This window comes from Mobula birostris, chromosome 7, assembly GCF_030028105.1.
Source record: "Mobula birostris isolate sMobBir1 chromosome 7, sMobBir1.hap1, whole genome shotgun sequence".
Classification (NCBI taxonomy): domain Eukaryota; kingdom Metazoa; phylum Chordata; class Chondrichthyes; order Myliobatiformes; family Myliobatidae; genus Mobula; species Mobula birostris.
The window spans coordinates 20,869,442-20,891,790 of record NC_092376.1 but is presented as its reverse complement, the minus strand read 5'-3'; the positions used below and the strand labels follow the sequence as shown (position 1 = coordinate 20,891,790).

The 22,349-nt window shown below is 39.2% G+C and overlaps 1 protein-coding gene across 1 annotated transcript in view; it reads right to left on the bottom strand.

Moving 5' to 3' along the window:
- Window positions 1-22,349, bottom strand: part of cyfip1 (cytoplasmic FMR1 interacting protein 1) — a 153,337-nt gene that overhangs the window by 83,850 nt on the left and 47,138 nt on the right. The window contains exons 3-10 of the mRNA XM_072262714.1: window positions 21,755-21,878; window positions 20,394-20,483; window positions 17,473-17,550; window positions 15,715-15,816; window positions 11,472-11,653; window positions 8,325-8,421; window positions 7,411-7,539; window positions 812-916 (exon numbers count right to left, since the gene is read on the bottom strand). Coding sequence (XP_072118815.1) covers window positions 812-916; window positions 7,411-7,539; window positions 8,325-8,421; window positions 11,472-11,653; window positions 15,715-15,816; window positions 17,473-17,550; window positions 20,394-20,483; window positions 21,755-21,878 — 907 coding nt within the window. The remainder of the gene's footprint in view (window positions 1-811; window positions 917-7,410; window positions 7,540-8,324; window positions 8,422-11,471; window positions 11,654-15,714; window positions 15,817-17,472; window positions 17,551-20,393; window positions 20,484-21,754; window positions 21,879-22,349) is intronic.

The window sequence follows — 22,349 nt, the reverse complement described above, 5'->3', positions numbered from 1 at the left end:
ATCAGCCATGATGGAATGGCGGAGCAGACTCGATGGGCTGAATGGCCTAATTCTGCTCCTATGTCTTATGGCCTTGCATCACATTGTTCTCAGCAAAAAACATACTTTATTCTTTAGATAAGTTGTGCATAAAGTATTAAATGCTAACAGTAAGGAGGCCTGGCAAGGAAATGTGCTCTAGAGTTTGACCTAGTATAATTTCACATGCCCTGAAGTGCCCAAACAAACCCATGATAATTTATTAGACATTTGTCTATACAGCAACCATCTTTCTCTGCACATTGTGCAATTAATGATTAAACAAAGAGAAGAAAACAGTTAACAGGTGAGCAATAACTACCTGATAAATGTAAGCACAAAGTCTGTTGTACAATAAAAAAATGGACTTTTAATTCCTGGGCACATAATAACCTTTCAAAAAGTGCAACAACCTTTTTCAAACCAAGTCCAAAACAGAAAGGAAAAGAGCTGTTGACTTAAAATTGCCTTTTGCTGGGTTTTTTTTAATCAATTACTTTTAAGTACAAAATCAAAAATCTCTATTTCCCTGTATTTCATGGCACTATTAATTTACTTTAAAACGAGACTCTAATAGATGATATGCAGTATGTCAATAACTGTTTATGTCTTCTGAATTTTCTTTTCCCCGATGAATTTTAATGTTATGAAAAACTAGCTTTTCAAGATGTAGTATCTAACATGCATAATTACTGATACTATAAAGATACAAAAAACATGTCTATATAGAAAAACAGATCCAAAGATAAAACTATTGTTTTCACTAATTCAAGAGAAAATGACATCTCCTTACCTTGAAAAATTTATCAACCTTGCTCAAGTGTATTCGTTTCTTGGCATCCAATTTGTATATGTTGCTTACACTTCCATCCATAAGGTACAGACCAAAGCCCATTACCTGTAAAATATTCTTATTTCAAACACTCGCTACAAAACGCTGATGCTAGATGACCTGCTGAGGTCTGGATTGTTCATACATTGTATCAGAGTAGAAACTTTTAAATGGTGTCTGGCTCCACACAGACTGCTCATGGGAAGTAACGCTGCTTTCTACAGCATTTACTAACAAAATAATTTTTTGCTTGCTCATTGAAATTACCAGCTATCTTCCAGCATCTTAGTGAGTGAATGATGAAAAAAAGGTAATGAAACATTTTGTCAAAAGTTCTGTTTAATGAAATCACGGAATCTGGACACTGTCCCTTCCAATTTCCAATTGAGTCAAAATCTGGGTGTGCACAGACAGCAGCTGGCCAGCTTGCTAACCGCCAGGCAGGATACCCAAGGATGAAATGAGGGTAGTATTTACATTCATTACTGAACTGACTAAGGCAATGAACCAGGCCAGTCAAAGAGAAAGATGTTGTATTACACTGCTCACAAGGGTGGGGGGGGGGGAAGAACTAGTTCACTCAGGTCAACGGAGTTGACAAGAGTCAATCTGGATGGAAATGTAACCCATGCACCTCTGTTTGCTCATCTAAAATTACTAGCTATTGTCCAGCATCCTATTGCTATGATAGGAAGACATTGAGACAATACTGCTTAATTTAGCTTTCCAATCAGTTTGAGGGTGCAGGTAGAAATACTTACACACATGACATTAATGTACAAGATGATCAGAGGTTCAACTTAAAATGCTCTGTTTACACTGATGCCACAACAATAAGATTGTTATCCACAATACTGCAAGATTTAATAATTTAAAACAGCATGTAGCATCTCAGTTACACAGACAATGAACTACAGAGAAAATACGAAGTATAGCCAACTGTTCTATTATAAACAACACTGGGTGGGGCAGTTCATTGCCCTCTCAGACTGCAATAAAAATTCAAGGCAGATAATGATAACAGAAAAAAATTAAAAGGTGTTAATATTTATCTATAGTATTGTGTCCACTTTTGTAATCCAATGCATAAATATAAACAATATGAAACTAGACACACAAAATGTTGGAGGAATTCAGCAGATCAGGCAACCTATACAGAGGGAGGGGAACAGTCAACATTTTGAGTTAAGACTATTCAGCCACACTGGAAAGTGCAGAGATAACCAGTATAAAAAAAGGTGGGGTTGGAAGAGGGTATGGGGAAGGGGTGGAGCAAGAGCTGGCAAGTGATGGGTGAGTCGAGATGAGGGAGGGGAACAGTGGGAATGATGCCAGAAGCTGCGAGGTGACACTTGCAAATGACAAAGGGCTGAAGATGACAGAACCTGATAGGAGGGGTCAGGGAGGAGTGTGTGGGCGATGGGAAGATCAAGAAGGCACAGGAGCGAGAAGAGAAGGGTGATGGGGGTAAGGGAAAAAGGAGGACAGGGGTGAGTTTGTCTATAAAAATAATTTAGCGCTCTAAAGCATTTTGCTCATCTATCAATAGCAAAAGAAAATGCAGAAATTTAGACAATTTTTACAAATAACTTACATTCAGGAATGAATAATTAAGCAGCACTTAGATATATCATCACTGTTTAAATGCAGCTACTTCCCCATCCATTTGATGGAGAAATTCCCCCTTTATTTCTATTCTTTGCCTCTTGCCAGCAACTCAGTCATCTATCCATGCTGGTATCTTTCCTGTAGTACCATGGGCTCTTATCTTGTTAAGCAGCCTCATGTGCGGCACCTTGTCAAAGGCTGTCTGAAAATCCAACTAAACGACATTCATCGATTCTCCTTTGTCTATCCTGCCTTTTATTTCCTCAAAGAATTCCAACAGATTTGTCAAACAAGATTTCCCCTTTAGGAAACTATGCTGACTTTGGTCTCTTTATTATATGCCTCCAAGTACGCTGAAATCTCATCCTCAATAATAGACTCCAACATCTTTCAAACCATTGAAGTCAGTCTGACTGGCTTATAATTTCCTTTCTTCTGCCTCCCTTCCTTCTTAAAGAATGGAGTGACATTTGCAATTTTCAAGTCCTCCGGAACCATTCCAGGAAAATCTTGAAAGATCGTTACTAATGCCTCCACAATCTCTTCAAGCTACCTCTTTCAGAACCCTGGGGTGTAGTCCATCTGGTCCACATGACTTATCTAGCTTCAGACATTGCAGTTTCCCAAGTACATTCGCTCTAGTAATAGCAACGGCACTCATTTCTGCCCCTGACACTCCTGCATTTCTGGCATACTGCTCACACCTTTCAACAATGAAGTCTGATACAAAATACTTACTCAGTTCCTCCGTCATTTCTTTATTCCCCATTACTACCTCTCCAACACCATTTCTGAGCAGTCCAATATCCACACCCGGCTCTCTTTTACTCTTTATATTTCTGGAAAAAATACTTTTTGTATCATCTTGTATACTATTGGTTAGCTTACCAACTATTGGCTAGCTTACTACCATATTTAATTTTTTTCTCTTTATGGATTTTAGTTGCCTTCTTTTGGATTTTAAAAGCATCCGAACCCCACAAACTTTCCACTATTTTTTGCAACATTATATGCCCTCTCTTTCGCTTTAATGCTGTCTTTGACTTCCTTTGTCAGCTACAGTTGCCTCATCCTCCTTTTGGAATACTTCATCTTTGGGATGTATCTTTCCCGCACCTTCCAAGTTTTTCCCAGAAACACCAGCCATTGCTGCTCTGCTGTCATGCCTACTAGTGTCCCCTTACAATCAACCTTGGCCAGCTCTTCCCTCATGCCACTATAATAATGATACATCCAATTTTAGCTTCTCCTTCTCAAACTGCAGGGTAAATTCTATCATATTATGAGCAGTGTCTCCTAGGAGTTCCTTTATCTTAAGCTCCCCAATCAAATCTGGATTATTACATAATATTAAATCCAGAATTGCCATCCTAGTGGCCTACTCACAAGCTGTTCTTAAAAGCCATCTCAAGAGCATTCTACAAATTTCATCTTGGGATCCAGCAACAAAATGATTTTCCCCATCTATCTGTATATTGAAATTGCTCATGATTATTGCAACATTGCCTTTTTTACGTGTCTTTTCTATCTCCCGTTGTAATTTGTAGCCCATGACATGGCTACTGTTCAGAGGCCTGTATATAACTCCCATCAGGATATTTTTACACTTTGTTTCTTAACTCTAGCCACAACGATTCTACATCTTTCCAATGTCACCTTTTTTTAAGGATTTGATTTCTTTTCTTTACCTAAAAAGCTACCTGATTCCTTCTGACTACCTGCCTGTCCTTTTTGATACAATACGTATCCTTGAACGTAAAATTCCCAACGATGATCTTCTTTCAGCCACGATTCAGGGAAGCCCATAACATCATACCAGCTACTCTCCAACTGCACTACGAGATCATCTAATTCATTACATATACTGCGTGCATTCAAATGTAACACCTTCAATCCTGTATTTATGTTACCCCTGTTATACTTTAACTCATCCCACTGACTGCAATATTGCCCCATCATCTACCTGTCCTTCCTCACAGTCTCACTACAGATTGCATCTACTTGTATACCAACTGCCCATACTCAGCTCTATCACTCTGCTTCCCATTTCCTTGCCAAGTTAGTTTAAATCCTCCCCCACAGCTCTAGCAAACCTGCCTGCAAGGATACTGGCTCTCCTCGGGTTTAGGTGTAACCTATTCTTCAAAAATTCAGGTCAAAAATTCGAAGTACACTTATTATCAAAGAACGTATAAATTATATGTATAAATTTATACAACATATAAATTATATAACCTTGAGATTTGTTTGCTTACAGCCAGTAACAAAGCAAGAAACCTGAAAGAACCCAATTTTAAAAAAATAAAGAGCTACACCCAATGCACTGAAAAAGGGGAAAATAACACAAATTATGCAAACAATAGAAGCAAGCAACAGCACTCTGAAACCAAAATGAGTTCATAGATCCGAACCCCAGAGCAGCCCACAGTACCAAGCCTCGGTATCACCCAATCATACTAGCAGGCATGTAGCACAGCTGCCAAGGGCAATCTTCATGGCCTCAGCGCCATAGAGAGAGAGGAGTGAACATTGTAGGAGTACGAGCGAAATCTGCCCTCACCTCCGATCCAGATGCCATGTTTTTCCAGTATATCATTTAAATTGTCCAAACAGCGTATTGTACCTCGCACTAGGACCCCAGGTATCGCTGTAGTGAAAGGCTCCGGGCCTAAAACACACTCCGCAGCAACTCACTCTGGGTTCAGATTTTGTCGCCCAGCTGGAAGTCGCTCTTGATTTCTCCAAATTGGTCATACCTTCCTTTGGCAAGATCCTAATGATCCAAAACTCTCAAACCTTGCCCCCTGCACCCAATATTTAACCATGTATTCATTTGCCAAATCATCCTATTCTTACCCTCACTGGCACTTGGCACAGGGAGCAATCCAGAGATTACTACCCTGGAGCTCTTGCTTTTCTGCTTTCTGCCTAACTCCCTGTGTTCTCTGTTCAGGACCTCCTCCGTTGGTACCAATATATACCACAACTTCCAGCAGTGTATTCAAATATAACACCTTCAATCCTGTATTCACCTCCCTTTTCGATTTTGTCCCCTCCTGTTACATTGTAACTCATCCCCATAACTGCAATTTTGCCCTATCATCAGATGCCTGCAAATCCATCACAACAGCTGGCAAATCCATCTTGCCAGTCCGCCTAACAGTTGATTTTAAGTACTGCTTATACACGTCAGGAGTTTGCAAGCCAGGAGAAATGTACATTGCTTCTTTTCTTCCACTCAATAATCCAAAGACTATATATAGGATAACAATCTTCCACACTTCTTCAATCATCAGAAAATGGTTTCTGGAAGAACACCAATTAGATTTGTCAATGAATTTAGAGATGTGAGCGCAAACAGTCCTCCTCTTTAAAAAAAAAAGGAAATAAAATTAAGTCTCCCATGCCTAAAGTAAATTGAGAGCCGGAGAAGTGTTTTCCCACAAAATTTGGTACTCCAAGCTGAATCATGACTGGAATCAGAATTAGGTTTATTGTTACTGACATAAGTTGTGAAATTTGCTGTTTTATGGCAGCAGTATAGTGCAGGTATAACAAATTGTAGCACAGTAGTTCGCACAGGGCTCTACCATACAGGCTACCTGGGTTCAATTCCCACTGTTGTCTGTAAGGAGTTTGTACATTCTCCCCGTGTTTCTTCTGGGTGCTCCAATTACCTCCCACAGTCCAAAGACATACCAGTTGGTAGGTAAATTGGTCATTGTAACTGTCCCATGATTAGGCTAGGATTAAATCTGAGGATTGCTGGACAATAAAAGCTACAATAAATAAATAGCGCAAAAGAGGAATAGCCAGGTAGTGTTCACAGGTCATTCAGAAATCTGAAGGCAGAGGGGAAGAAATTGTTCCTAAGAAGTTGAGCATGGGTCTTAAGGCTCTTGCACCTTCTCCCTGATGGTAGTAAAGAGGTGAGAGCATGCCCTGAATGGTGAGGATCCTTAATGATGGATGCCACAATCATGAGGTACTGTATTTGGAAGATGTCTTTTATGTTGGAGAGGCTTGTGCCCATGATGGAGCTGGCTGAGTCTAAAACACTCTGAAGCCTCATGATCCTATGCATTAGCGCTTCCATATCAAACAAGTGATGTGATCAGTCACAAGTCAGAATGCTCTGCATGGTACATCTGCAGAAATTTGCAAGAGTCTTTGGTGACATACCAAATCTCCTCAAACTCTGAATGAAGTATAGTCACTGGTGTGCCTTTGTCATGAATACATCAATATGGTGGGCCTAGGATAGACCTGCTGAGATAATGACACCAGAAACTTGAAACTGCTCACTTTTTTCACCACAGAAGTCCCTCAATAATGAATGGTATGAGCTCTCCCGACTTCCTCTTCTTGAAGTCCACAATCAATTTGTTTGGTCTTGCTGATGCTGAGTGCAAGGCTGTTCAACCAACTGACCTATCTCACTCCTGTACACCTCTTTTTTGCCATCTGAGATTCTATCAACAGCAGTGATGTTATCAGCGAATTTATAGATGGCGTTTGAGCTGTGTTCAAGAGGACAGAAGGAGTAGAACAGGGGCTAAGCATACATCCTTGAGGTTCATTTAAATCATTTTTCTGAACAAATGAACATCTTGACCATGTCTGCATGCTTTTTTTTACATTGAATTTCTGGACATGATTGGCTTATTAGATATTTGCATTAACGAATTTTCAGATGTATCTAATAAAGTTGCCATTGAGTGTATTTTTCTTTGTAGTCTGATTAATCTTACTTTCATCTAATAAACACTCCCACAAGCTATTTTCAAGCCCTTCCAACACGCCATTCAAATTCTGTATGATCAAAACTTACTGAGGGTAAATTATTTTACCTTTGTAAGAGCACATGCCAATACTTATAAGCTGATGAGTGATACATAATTCCAGTTATATAATTTGTACAACCTCTGTGAAATTTAAAAAGGAACATATACCTTCAGCAGCATGTGCTTTTCACCAGGAGTAAGGTACATTCGGTTCTCATAGTAATCAATACAAATATTTACAATGTCAGCAAGAAGCTCCTCATAGCCTGGAATGACTTCAAGTTGCTGCTGGAGAGACTGTAAAGAGAACAAATATTAATACGAAATTCGATACACGAAACAATGATTTGCTTTTCAGATAGCACAAGTCCACAATACTTCACAAAATAATGAAATAATCTACTTTACACAATAGTCTTTTGTCTTAACATTTTTGCTAGGTATTAATGAGCTGGAATTGCACCCAGTGCAGTAGATAATCTCTTACTGCCTGAGCTGAAACAGAAAGCATCCAGAAGGTCATGCTACCGTTGAAGGCAACGTGGAAGAAGGTATATCCATACAAGCATTTCAAGGCTGGGTTACCAAGGATTCAGCTTGAGCTCTTCAAATTAATTTTCCTACCTTCTTGGTCTGGAAACATTCATCATTAATGCTGCATTCATCATTACTCCTCAAACATCAATACACAGAACATTTCTAACAAATACAGTGAAACAAATCATTATTCCACCCAACCCGGATATCTTGCTGGTTAAGGCATGAATGCTGAAAAGCATTTATTTAAAAAGGAGTTAAGATGTTACACGTTTACTTGAACAGAGTGACAAGCTCACAGTTTGGCGTCATATCTGAAAGATGAACATCCAAACATAAAGAGTTATAGATGTTCAAATCCTGGAATGAAGTTGAAGTCATAACTTTCCAACTCAAAAGTGAAATTATACAATACTACAAAAAAAGCTTTGTTTCATATAATTTTCAAATAACTATTGTATTTAACTGGTATATTCAGACAGACATTGAAATAATTCAATGGGTCCTTCTCGAGGCTCAGAAATATAATTATGGGTCACATTTACCTGAGTAATTTTGTTGTGATTTGCAAGAAACATGGACAGATTTTGAGATTCTTGTATAGATTGTGGGTCTGACATTTTACGAAGAAACTGAGCAGCTCTGAAACAAAGTTTAATTTCAATGATCAATTCAGTGATTACAAGTTTCAATATTACACATATTGTAGTAAGAACTATTTCAAAAGTACACACACTTCTTTCCATTCAAATTTCTTAGTCGTAAAGCAATAGAGCACAAATACAAGCCGTTTGGCCCAATCAGTCCAGGCCAGCCATGGTGCCTACCCAGCTGGTCCCAATTTCCTGTGTTCAGCCCATATCTCTCCAACCCCTGTCCCTCATGTATCTATGCAAATCGTTCTTAAATTACACTATTGTCCCTGCCTCAGTTACTTCCTTTGGCAGCTCCTTCCATATACTTTTGCACATAGTGTGTTAAGTTGCTACTCAGGCCCCTCTAAAATCTTTCCTCTCTCCTCTCACCCTAAATCTATGCCCCAAAGTTTTAGACTCCTCTAGACTGGGGAAAAGGTTGTTACTGTCCACCTTATCTATGCCTTGTTTAAACATTTCTATGAAGTCACCCCTCATTCTCCTATATTCCAAAGAATAAAGACCTAGCCTGGCCAACCTCTCCATTTAACTCAGTCCCTGGCAACATCTTTAAAAATCTTTTCTGCATTCTTTCTAGTTTAACAATATAGAATCTACTTTGTACTATTATTTAAGAAATTGGTAGGACCCAATCATGACAAACTTTAACAAATGAGTTAGGTACCACTCTCCAAAGAAATTCCAGATTATAACAATAATAAATTGATGTACAGAGGGATCAAGTCTATAGTTCACTGAAAGAAGCCAATCAAGTAGATAGTGTAGTAAAAATGAGGCATTGCCTTCATTGGTCATGCCATAGGGTATAAGAGATTAGAAGTCATTTCCCATCTCTTTAAAACTTTGATTTGGCCACATTTGGAATCTTATCTGCAATTCTAGTTGTGTCATTACAGGAAGGATATGGAGGTTTTTGAGAAGGGTTCAGAAGAGGTATACTCGGATCCTGGCCGAATTAGAGGGCATGAGCTATGATGAAAGGTTGGACAAACTTGGACATTTTCTCTGGAGCATCTGATGCTGAGGGAAAACCTGATAGAAGTTTGAAGATTATGAGAGGCACAGACAGCTAGAGTCTTTTTCCCAGGGTAGAAATATCAAATCCTAGAGGATATACATTTAAGCCAATGGGTGGGTGGGGGAGGTTGTAGGAGTGAGATAAGAGTTTAAATGAAACGTGTGCAGCACATATTTTTGTTTTATACTGAACGGTAGGCTCTTGGAATGAGCTGCACATAAATCTGCAGAGAATGGAGGAATATGGATCATGTATTGGCTCAAGATACCCAGTTTAATTTGACATTGTGTTCTGTGCATACATTGTGGGCCAAAGGATATGTTCCTGCACTATATTGTTCTATAAAATTGAATTACCTTGAATCTTTGGCAAAATTGAGATAACAGCATGATGGAGTTTTTACCGCTCTCTGTCTGAAGTGTGAACATTACTAGTCAAAGCACATCAATGTGAAGCAGATGCTCTGCTGTTTATAATACTTTATACTTTATTGTCGCCAAACAATTGGTACTAGAACGTACAATTATCACAGCGATATTTGATTCTGTGCTTCACACTCCCTGGATTACAAATATTAAATAATAAAATATTTAAAATAGTTTAAATAGTTTAAATTAGTAAATATTAAAAATTTAAATTATAAATCATAAATAGAAAATAGAAAAATGGGAAGTAAGGTAGTGCAAAAAAACCAAGAGGCAGGTCCGGATATTTGGAGGGTACGGCCCAGATCCGGGTCAGGATCCCTTCAGCAGTCTTATCACAGTTGGAAAGAAGCTGTTCCCAAATCTGGCCGTATGAGTCTTCAAGCTCCTGAACTTTCTCCCAGAGGGAAAAGGGACGAAAAGTCTGTTGGCTGGGTGGGTTATGCCCTTGATTATCCTGGCAGCACTGCTCTGACAGCGTGCGGTGTAAAGTGAGTCCATGGACGGAAGATTGGTTTGTGTGATGTGCTGCGCCATTCTAATATAGAATGGTTCGGCAATGAACAAGCCATTCAGCCCACAATGTTGTGACGATCTTGATGCCAATTAAAACTAAATGTTCTTCTCCTGCATATCATCAATATTCTTCCATTCGCTTCATATTCACGTGTCTATCTAAAAACCACTTAAACTCAACAAGACTGACCCATTCCACTAGTAATCCTGCTAGCCTATTCCAGGCACCTACCACTCTCTGTGTAAGAACTTGCCCCTCATGTCACCTCTAATCATTCCCTCTGAGTTTGACAACCCAGCCCTGGGGAACAGATTTTGACTGCCTACCCTACCTGTCTGTCATAATTTTAAAAACTTGTATCTGGTCTCCCCTTAGCTTCTGACGCTTTAGGGAGAACAGCCCAAGTTTGTCCAACCTTTGCTTTGTAGCTCATACTCTCTAATCCAGGTAGCATCCTGGCAACCCTCTCCACAGTATCCACATTCTTCCAACAATGGGACAGCCAGGACAAAATCTGAGCAACACACAGACAATGCTGGAGGAACTCAGCAGGCCAGGCAGCATCTATGAAAAGAGTACAGTCGACGTTTCAGGCCGAAACCCTTTGGCTGGACTGAAGAAAAATAGCTGAGGAGTAGATTTAAAAGGTGGGGGGAGGGGAGAGACAAAAGCACCAGGTGATAAGTGAAACCTGAGGGGGGAGGGATGAAGTAAAGAGCTGGGAAGTAAATTGGTGAAAGAGACAGAAGGGCATGGAAGAAAGAAAAGGGAGAAGGAGCATCAGAGGGAGGTGATGGGCGGGCAAGGATATAACGGTGAGAGAGGGAAAAGGGGATGGAAAATGGTGAAGGAAAGGGGGGATGGGGGGGTGTTACCAGAAGTACAAGAAATCAATGTTCATGCCTGTCCATCACCACCCCCCCACCCCCGATGCTCCTCTTCCCTTTTCTTTCTTTTAATTACATGCACATGTTGTTCATTAAATATGTCACAGCAATCAACAAAACTAAAGAAAAATTCACCATGTTTTTAATTGCAGTTATCAAAGTTTTTAAGATTACAAATCAAAGTCTCACCGTTTGTATGCCGAGTGGTCATTTTTCACACTACATTTCATGTTTTTCAGCTCATCCAAGACTGCAAACATGTTAATGAATTTTCCCAGTGTGAGAAGGTAAGCTTCTGAAACAAAATCTCTCCTCCTCTCAGCATGACAAAGTCGTTTCACCTCGTTACAAAAGCGGTCAATTGCATTGCGCTGTTGAATTAAACCAAATATATTTATAGGTTGTTTGCAAGCCTCCACAAGCAAAACTCAGATTAATGACACTAAATTTTTACATCATACCAAAACTTCAAAGTTCAAGATTCGTTTTCTTGCAGGCACCCACAAGGGAAAAAATACAATAGAATCCACAAAAGAAACATAACATAGACCCCAACAAACACTCAATGTGCAAAAAAGATGAATTGTACAAATAATTAAAAAAATAAACAAATAATACTGAGAACAAGCTGCAGAGTCAGTTCAATACTAATGTGAACTGACCTTCACCTTGAAAACTGCAGGTCATATAAAACTGAGAAATTTATTCTCAGAAGGTAATGGAATTTTCCAGCCCACAGAATTTTGGAGGTTATATTATTGGAAGTGTTAAGTCAAGGAAATAAACTTTTGAGAGATCAGGAGGTTAACTGTTATGGGGATCTACACAGAGGAAGAGCTGAGGCCTGAGACAAATAGAGCACAATCATATAGAATGGCAAAGCAGGCTTGAGAGGACATGTGGCCTACATCAGCTAATTTTTTCTTGTGTTTTTTGTTTATTTTAACAGACATCCCACCTCTCCTGGAAGTTCCGGGAGTCTCCCACATATTAATAGTGGCTCCCTGATGCCCGCAAGTTATATACAACGTCCCGGAAATCTTTTTTTTGAGAGAGTGAGCACGCGAGAGAGAGAGAGAGAGAGAGAGAGAGTGTGCATCATGGGAGAGTGTTCCAAAAAATAAAATATAAAACGTAAGTCACCCCAGACTACGCTAAAGTGTACCCCTGCCTAATAGGGGTCAAAAATAATGACGGTGTTGCTGGCTGCACTGTTTGCAACAGTGTCTTTTCTATTGCCCACAGTGGGTTAAGACTGTAAAAGACATGTTGAGGTGAGTTTAACAGGTGTCATTCATTCATTAGCATAGCTAACATTATTTAAACTAGCTGGCTCGCTGCTAAGGAGCTACTCTATTGCACACATCCCACCTCTCCCGGAAGTTCCGGGAGTCTCCCGCAAATTGATGGTGCTACCTCCCTGAAATGAGTTTTTGCAGGGTGAGATGTCTGTTTTAAATTTTCAAAAAGTATCACTTTTCCTCTCAATGAAGCTGCTAATGATACAATTCTAAAGTCTAAAACAATAAAAACAATATGATAAAATATATAGTAAAGACCTTCTGGACCACAAGGAAGGCCCAAGTTTAAAACATCAAAGAAATAAAACTGAAACGCTAGCTTCTAAAAATTATACTCTGCATCACAGCAATTTTATGCAAGTCCAGGGATTCACTTCTTTTAATAAAAATGTCAACAGTCTGCTACAAGACAATAAAAAGGTTTTTTATAACAAAGTTATGTCTCAGGAAACAGTAAAAGAAAGTGACAGTATGGTATGAAATGTCAATAGGTCCACTCATGTATCAGCACTGGTACAAAAAGATATCCAATAGGTGTGCATGCAAAAGAAAATTAGACCAAAAGTATAAAGCAATCCCAGAATAATTAATTGGAGACACCATTTTCCAGTTTGTCACTGAGGTTTACATGCTGTGACCTGTCACCAGTGACCACATAATGCTGTGCTGCACAAACGTCTGGCAAAATTCATCCACGCGGTTAAAAAGCAAAGGCTTTGGTAATGGAGTAGTCTCAAATTGTGGAAAGCACATGGAAAGGAGAAAGGAGAAATGCATAGGAAATTAAAGTTAGCTTGGAAGATGGGAGCAAGATGAAACAGACAGTTGAAATAAAAAGAGTAAAGCAAAAGAAAGACAAAACATGAATGTGACAGAATCCAGCAGAACAGCCTGTCCTTTATTAAAATTTTCTACTTAATATTATGCAAATCAGCACAGAAATAAGTCAAAGGGTTCATTTGGCTCAGTGCAGAACAGGATATAGATGGCAGAATTTTGATATCATTTGGTTAATGTGGACATCCATTTACTGAGGGATTCTCAAGTTGATAAAGATTTTACCAGTGGATTTGAGTGTGGGTCAGGGGAAATGAATAAAACAAACTATTGCAGAGATTAAAGTTTCCTTGGTGTTTAATAGGAGATCCATTTCACAGCTCAATTGCAAGTCAAGAACACCACAGATATAACATGTTGCCTGGTTCACCTTAAGCAAGTAACAAGAGAGGAACCAAAAACAGAAAATGCTGGAAAAAAAAACAAGAGAAAATCTGTAGATGCTGGAAATTTGAGCACCATACACAAAATGCTGGAGGAACTCAGCAGGCAAGGCAACATCTATGGAAGAAAGTACAGTCCACATTTCAGGCTGAAACACTGACTACTTTTTTCCACGGATGCTGTCTGGCCTGTTGAGTTCCTCCAGCAATTTGTGTGTGCGGCTCAGAAAATGCTGCAATTCAGTAGGTCCGTCCAGAGTCCCTTTATCAGAACATAAATGTGGTGTGATCTGCTCAGCTTTTGCTCTTTTGTTTTAGACTTCCAGTACCCTTCATCTGTGTCTGTCATTAGCCATGGAGAGGATGAGGACCACGACATCCACCTACCCAGATTTGTGTTATCCCTAATTTGCACTTGGTCTGGCAGTAGAGACTCTGTTGGAGAGATAAAGACTAACCAACCTCAATGAATGGGCTGTGTGTAAGAAATAATGCTAGCAACAGCAGCTGTAGATGAAGTCATGCTGACTACACTGGGTCAGCTAGATATCTAATCAGTGGGAAAGATTCAAAACTGATCCCTGCTAAACAGCAAAAGAAATAAGCCAGCTGCTTGGATTGTTAATGCAAATGTCATATTTCACTGCATGTTTTGAGAAGGGGGAGTGAGAGAGGTGTATATATAATTACACACACACATCATTATCCTCTTCAGGTGCCGTGCCCAGTTTGCTTTGACTGCCATGGCCCACACACTCCTGTTTTGGGTCAAGTGGATCAATTCATTGGTATTCATTTCCAGTTCTCTGGCTGCTGTCACCAGCATCATTTGTCTTTGCCTTCCTTTTGCTTTCTTCCCTTCAATCTTTCCCATAATTGTACACATATACATACACACACACACACACATATATATATATATATATACATATACACACACACACACATATATATACATATACACACACACACACATATACATACACACACACACACACACACATACACACACACACACACACATATACATATACACACACACACACATATACATATACACACACACACACACATATATATTAAAAAATCAGAATCAGATTCATCATCACTCACGTCATGATTTTTTTGTGGCAGCAGCACAGCACAATACATAAAATTACTACAGTATTGTGTAAAAGTCAAAGACACCTTAGCAAAATATATGCGCCTAAGACTTCTGCGCAATATTGTTCATGCGATAAATAGATCTAAATCCATTGTTACCTCTTTAGTTTCAGTCATTTGTGTTCATGCTTTCATTACTTCCTAACTCAACAATTATGGAGTTTGGATGTAATTGCAAAGACACACACGGGAATGTGGAAATGAATAAAAGGAATGTCCATGATTTGGGGACAGGAATAATGAAGTCATCAACTGTAGTGAAAGGCATTAGGTGTGATAATGGAACAAGACACAGAATGGATAGAATAAATGCTAAATTACAGGGCAAAAAAAAAATTGTAGCCATGCCCAAATAGCAGAGACCTCTTGTCAGACCACAACCAAGTCCTGTGTCCAATCCTAAACACTTAAGCCACAGAAGAAGAGCAAAGGGTGAGGATGATTCTCAGTTTTAGAGGCACAAGATATGAAGAAACTCATAAAATCGCAGTGTGAAAATCCCCCAGAATCTTTCAATGAAAGTACAAATAAAGCGATGCATCTCAGGTTGAAATCATGGAAACTATACTTAGTAATGATCCTTTCACACAAGGAATGAATCAGAATATGGAAAAGATTCCAGAGTTGGACACAAAAAGCGCTGATGTCAATGCGGGGGGGGGGGGGGGGGGGGAGTTGAAAGTTATTCTCCATTGATAAATAAAGATAGCAGAATTATAGTATTCATAATAACTTTTGATTGCTTACCTGGAAATACATGAAGTTCATTAGTTTTGTGACTTCTGGTTCAAGGACTTCCACTGTCTTTTCATAAATTTCAACTCTGTTAGGCTGTTCATTGCATTTAACCTATGATGAATTTTAAAAAATCATGAATGTGAATCTAATTTACTATACCACAAAATATGTCCACTTAAATGCCCTGTTCAGGAGGGTAAAAAAAACCATGGCAAATCATCCTCAACTTTTATGGAAGACAGAGATACCAGTGAAACTCCAGTAAAATGGCACCCTCGGGACTATGGTGGTGTTAGACCAGCAGGTTTTCCAGTAAAGTGGCACCCTCGGGACTATGGTGGTGTTAGACCAGCAGATTTTCCAGATTTTCCAGTAAAGTGGCACCCTCGGGACTATGGTGGTGTTAGACCAGCAGGTTTTCCAGATTTTCCAGTAAACTGGCACCCTCAGGACTATGGTGGTGTTAGACCAGCAGGTTTTCCAGATTTTCCAGTAAACTGGCACCCTCGGGACTATGGTGGTGTTAGACCAGCAGGTTTTCCAGATTTTCCAGTAAAGTGGCACCCTCAGGACTATGGTGGTGTTAGACCAGCAGGTTTTCCAGACCACTGAATGTTACTCCCATTAACACCCAAATAAATTTTTATATAAAAGATGTTATACAATCATAGTATTTTTTCCCATTCCCTCCCTCTCTAGGAAACAAAACCTGGTGATCCTGCCAGGAGTTTGGAAATGGAGCCTCCTGTGTTTATAAGGAGCCTATGAAATATAACCCAGTGAAGGAGAGAAGTTCAAAGAAAATTTATTATCAAAGTATGTATAAGTCACCATATATTACTCTGAGATTCATTTTCTTAAGGGCATCCACAGTAGATATGCAGAAACACAATAGTCAATAAAGACAGCCAAACAACCAATGTGCAAAATAAGACAAACTGTGCAAATACAAATAATAATAATAATAATGTAATAAATAATATTGAGAATACGAGCTGTAGGCACTTTGAAAGTAAGCTCACAGATTGTGGAATCAGTTCAGTGTTGAGGTGAGTGAAGTTATCCACGCCGGTTCAGGAACCTGATGGTTGAAGGGTAATAATTGTTCTTGAACCAGGTGCTGTGGGACCTGATGCCCACATACCTCCTTCCCAATGGCAACAGTAAGAAGAGAGTATGATCTGGATGTTGGGGGACATTAACAATGGATGCTGCTTTCTTGTGGCAGCACTCCTTGTAGATGTGCTCAATGGTAGGGAGGGCTTTTCCGGTGACCACTGGGATTTCTAAACAATCAGATAGGAGGTTACCATAATTTATTGTACTACATTAATGATCAGATTAAAATATTAAGTGAATGCACTGCTAGAGTTGGAGGACAAAAGGGGAAAAATAATTAATTACTACAAATAAGAAAGTATGATCAACTATCAGACAACATGCTCCAGTGCTTACAAGTTCCTGTGACATCTTGGGTACAACTAAAATTTATTGCTTACCAACCCAGATGGCCTTGAACAATAGTTCTGAAGCAGCAGGTACAGGTACACAGGCATATAAAAATGAGTCAAAACTCACAAGACAAAGTCAGTTGATAAATGATTGAAATATAACAATCACTTAAAAACAGAATAGATATTTAAGCTAACAACCAAATGCTCACAGACATCAACTGCACTCCAACCATAATCAATTATGGAGGGGATGAGCCTCATTTCTAATGACCTTGCATATAAAATAGAATTAGAATAAATGAATATTCAGTACCTGAGGAATGGCTCTTGAACAGCTTCTCCAAGTATACAACATAACAGCATATTCTTGACCTTCCTCCAACATTTCATTCTAAAATAAAAAGTCAGTATTACGCACAAACCCTATAAATCACAACCTGTGCAAACTGTACGATTAATAAAATCCGTTTTTCAAATGATAGTCATCATGCATTCAGTTGCTGCCACATGATTTTTCTCAGCGGGTGGAAATCAGAAGCATGAGGTTGCAGGTTGGTGATACAGCGCAAGATTTAAAAAGAGCTCTGGTACTTTTCAGCTTCTTTCCTCAGCAGGTGGCAATCAGCACAGGGCCAATAAGAAGAAAGGTCTGTAACTGGAGCGGCCATTGTTGGAGTGGGGCAATGTTAAGGGTGGTCTGGCTTTGACTCAACTGGCTTAGATGAGAAGAAGCTTGGGCAAACATAGGTAGAGGTTAAGTAAGAAAGTTTCTAGTAAGAATTTTTTCTGTTAATACATTGCTAGTGCACTGAGAATAGTTTTGGAGGTAGTGGTACTTCCTTTGCGTCAGATGTGGGAAATTTGGGGCACCTCCATTCTCACTGATAACTACATCTGCACAAAGTGCATCAAGCTGCAGCTCCTTAGAGACCGTGTTAAGAAAATGGAGCTGCAGCTCGATGACCTTCAGCTCATAGGGGAGAACGAGGAGCTGAAAGATAGGAGTGACAATCTCCCTGTAGCTCCTAAGTTGCAGGAAGCAGGTTCCTGGGTGACCGTCAGGATAGGGAAAGGGACTAGGCAGCCAGTTATGGCTATTATACCACTTTGGATACTGTCGGGAGGGGGGACCTACTAGGAGGAGGCCGCAATGAATAGATCTCTGGCACTGAGTCTTGCTCTGTGGCTCAGAAGGGAGAGTGGAGAAGAGGAGTGCAAGTGATTGTGGAGTCCATAATTAGAGGAGTAGAAAGCATATTCTGTGGACACGAAAGACATGATATGTTGTTTTCCAGGTGCCTGAGTCAGGGATGTATCGGACTGGGTCCACGGCATTCTTAAGGAGGAAGGTGAACAGTCAAAAGTTGTGGTACATGTTGATAACAATGACACAGGTAGGAAAAGGGAGAAAGTCCTTCAGAGAGAATATAGGGAGTTAGGCAGAAAGCTGAAGAGCAGGACCTCTAGGGTAGTAATCTCTGGATTGCTGACTGTGCCACATACCAGTGAAAGTAAGAATAGGATGATTTGGCAGATGAATGCGTAGTTTAAGAATTGGCGCAAGGCTTCAGATTTCTGGATCATTGGGATCTCTCCTGGGAAAGGTATGACCTACACAAAAAGGATGGGTTACACCTGAACCCGAAGGTGACCAGTATCCTTGGCATGCAGGTTTGTTAGAGCCGATGGGGAGGCCTTAAACTAATTTGGCTGGGGAATGGGAAATGGAGTGATAGATTATGGAGAGAAGGCAAGAGAATGGGGTTGAGAAGAATATGGTGGAGCAGACTCGATGGGCCGAATGACCTTATTCAGCTCCCTAAGATTTTGATATTTAACCAGCCTGCCATGTAGGATGACAAAAGCTTCACTAGAAGCCATACTGACATACAACAAACACACTGTCCTCACCAAATCTGAATAAACAAGAGGGCCAATCAAGTGTCATGGTATTATGGTGCTCCTAGGTCTTATGGTGTTACGATTGACTCATCAGATATTTGCATTAACGAGCAGGTGCACAAGTGTACCTAATAAAGTGGCTACGGAGTGTATTTGTATTTCTTGATTAAGGCCATATCTGCATAATCGGTATTTAGACTTGGATCTGGGCTCCTATTTTTTTTTTGGCAAAATGCAACGAGGGTTTCCTGGCTCTTAACATTCTTTCATGCAGTACATTCTTGACATCTGCTACTCTCTGTTAAAAACATTATTACTCATCATTCTTCTCATGGTTTTACTTTTTCTGCCCAATTGTTCAGGCCATCTATCTTCCTGAATTCTGTTTCCATTGTCATTGTCAACTACATTGCAAAATTTTGTATCCACAGACTTCTTATTCACCACCTCAAATTTAAGTCTAAGTAATTACATTACACAATCAAAAAAAACAGATTAAGTACCAAGTCCTGTGGATCCAGATGGTAACAGCCAATCCTTTCTTGCAACTGAGACAATTTCATATCCAATTTTCTCTTCTTCCTTTGGTTCCCCTCAAGATTTTGATATTTAACCAGTCTGCCATGTAGGATGACAAAGGCCTCACTAAAAGCCATAAAGACATACAACAAACACACTGCCCTCATCCAATCTGAATAAACAAGAGGGTTAATCAAATTATCCTCTTTTAAAGATGCACTCTGTTGTTCAATTTATCCTTTCAGTGCTTTACACCCTTTGTTCTGTGTCTTAAATGTTTTAATTTTCCCAATAGTTGACTGAATTGCCATAGTGCCAAGGGCTTAGAGGCACCAGAATTTAAATGCACCCAAGAATTGTATTCCCGCACTTTCTATACTCTTCCGGATGTTCTATGGCATAATGCTTTTGGTCCAAAACAGAAGTTTCCTTTGTCGGTCTTATCTTGCTTTTTATATATCACCTTTCATAGGGTTCTAGATAAGTGATCACACACTTTAGTCTTCACGGGAGCTTTTTAATTCTGAACCTCATCCTTGAACATTCTCATTACTCTAAAACTGATTTACTAACAAACAGTAATTACCAGTCTATCCTCACTCAGAGATACAATTCCGAAGGTCATATTGCTTGGTCTGCTTTAAACTTAGAATGTTGTTATTGTGCAAGTAATAGGTCATCCTTGAAATAAACATGCAGCAAATTTGAAATAAAGAGGATACAAAGACAATTTTATATCATTATAAACCAAAACTTGTAGCAAAAGTACATAAAAAAAGATGAACAAATTCGATTATCAGAGATCAACATTACCATGCTAGAATGAACTGTTGCTTGTTCAATGTATCTGGCAATACCCGTAACAAATGCATTTCTGTCTTCGAAGTTGGTGTTGAAATTTGGCTGGAAAAAGAAAGTTGATTTGTCACAAACAGCAAAAATCATTTCAAATTTATCAAAAGAAAATGATCTCATTGTTCTTGAAACTATTGTATTGTGTTGTGTCTCATACTTTTTTATCATGACAGATGAAGTGTCTCGGCCCAAAACACTGACTGCTTACTCTTTTTCCTCAGTGCTGCCTAGCCTGCTGAATTCCTCCAGCATTTTGTGAGTGTTGCTTTAACATTCTTGAGATGGGGTAGCAGAATTAGTGTTAGAGTTTAAGGTTAGAGTTTTAGGGTAAAGACACAAAGTCTATCAGAATGAAACAAAGAGAAATTCCCTTAGCCAGGGAATTTACTGTCTTTGTTATATTTACTCAGAGCACTCTGGATGTTGAGTACATTTAAGACTTAGATCGAGATTTTTGAGACACTAAGGGAATTGAGCCACACAGGGATCAGATGAAGTCTAAACTGAAGGTTTGGTCGTTATCGAGAATGAAAGATCAAGGAAGACGTGATCTAAAATTTTGAATGTTCTATTTTTTTTCCTATCCATACTAAAAATAAACATATTAACATTCCTATACAATACCTCATCTGCCAGCTTATTCAAATTATCCCTTTTCTCACCAAACAATGAGTCCTTATAGCTTACTTTGCCACGTGGCTCTGTGATCAACAACTGTATACGGTAAACTTCATTCCTTTAAGTCAGTCATATAAATTGTAAATCATTGAAGACCCATTATCAATCCTTCTGTAATAAAGCTATCTTTTGCATAGTGACTTATTAAATGCCTTCTGAAAATACAGACTATCCACTGGCTTCTTCTTCCCAACCCTCTAACTTACATCCTCAAAAAAATCATTGGATATTTTATGAAACAGTGAAGACTCCAACAATTAATATTAAAAATTTCTGGGGACCATGATATCACAATCTCAGTAAGGATCCTGGCAGTCGAGATGAGGCATAATGGTCTGCAGTTTACTACTTTCTTCGCTTAGGCCAGTCTATAGGAAACAATCCTAGAGTCCAGGGGGAATACATTTTAAATATAAAAAAGATCTTATCATGTGACTATCCATTGCAAAACTGCCCTCCCAGATAAGGCATGGGTCCAAATATTTAATGACAGGAGAGTCCTTGTTGACTTTCCTCCGCTCACCAATTCAGTATCATTCTGAATGAGTCTACTTCAGCCCCATGGATAGTAATTTAATTCAGAAGGCACTGAACTTGAACAAATCAACCAAGAATAATAAATATTTACAAATCCATCATACCTGGTATAATAGTGATGAAGGAGGTGGTTCGATGCAAGGCTGCTGGTCTGGCAGTGGCAGGTCTTCCAAAAGGTCAACATTAGATAAGGCATCTTCCAAGGTCACTTGTGCAGTCATGGTTCCTCTGATTAGAAAATAATTGAAGAGAAATTATGTGATATAGTCATACAATTTAATATTACCTGCCCTACAATGACAAATCCATGAAATGACCTTTCTTGCTATAGTCATTAAAAGGAATTCACATAATTATTGAATAGTTACAGCACAGGATACCAAAGTTCCACTCATCATGATCCCACCATCTCTCGCTTTCCTTGCCCAACCTATCTTTTCTCTGTAGATTTGTAAATTTGTCTCCACTGCAATTATCCAATCCCACCTTGAAATTCACAAAAGAACCTCCCTCCAACACCTGCATATCAGCGCAATTGAGATTCCAGCCACATAAGAATTTTTCTTGTCAGTCTCAATTGTGCTCCCTATGATTTACGACTGTAATCACAAAACCTTGACCCCTCCTTATTTTATATGCTTCTATCAAATCTCCCCTCGGCCTTTACCAAAGGAAAGATGCACAACGCAGTACATACAA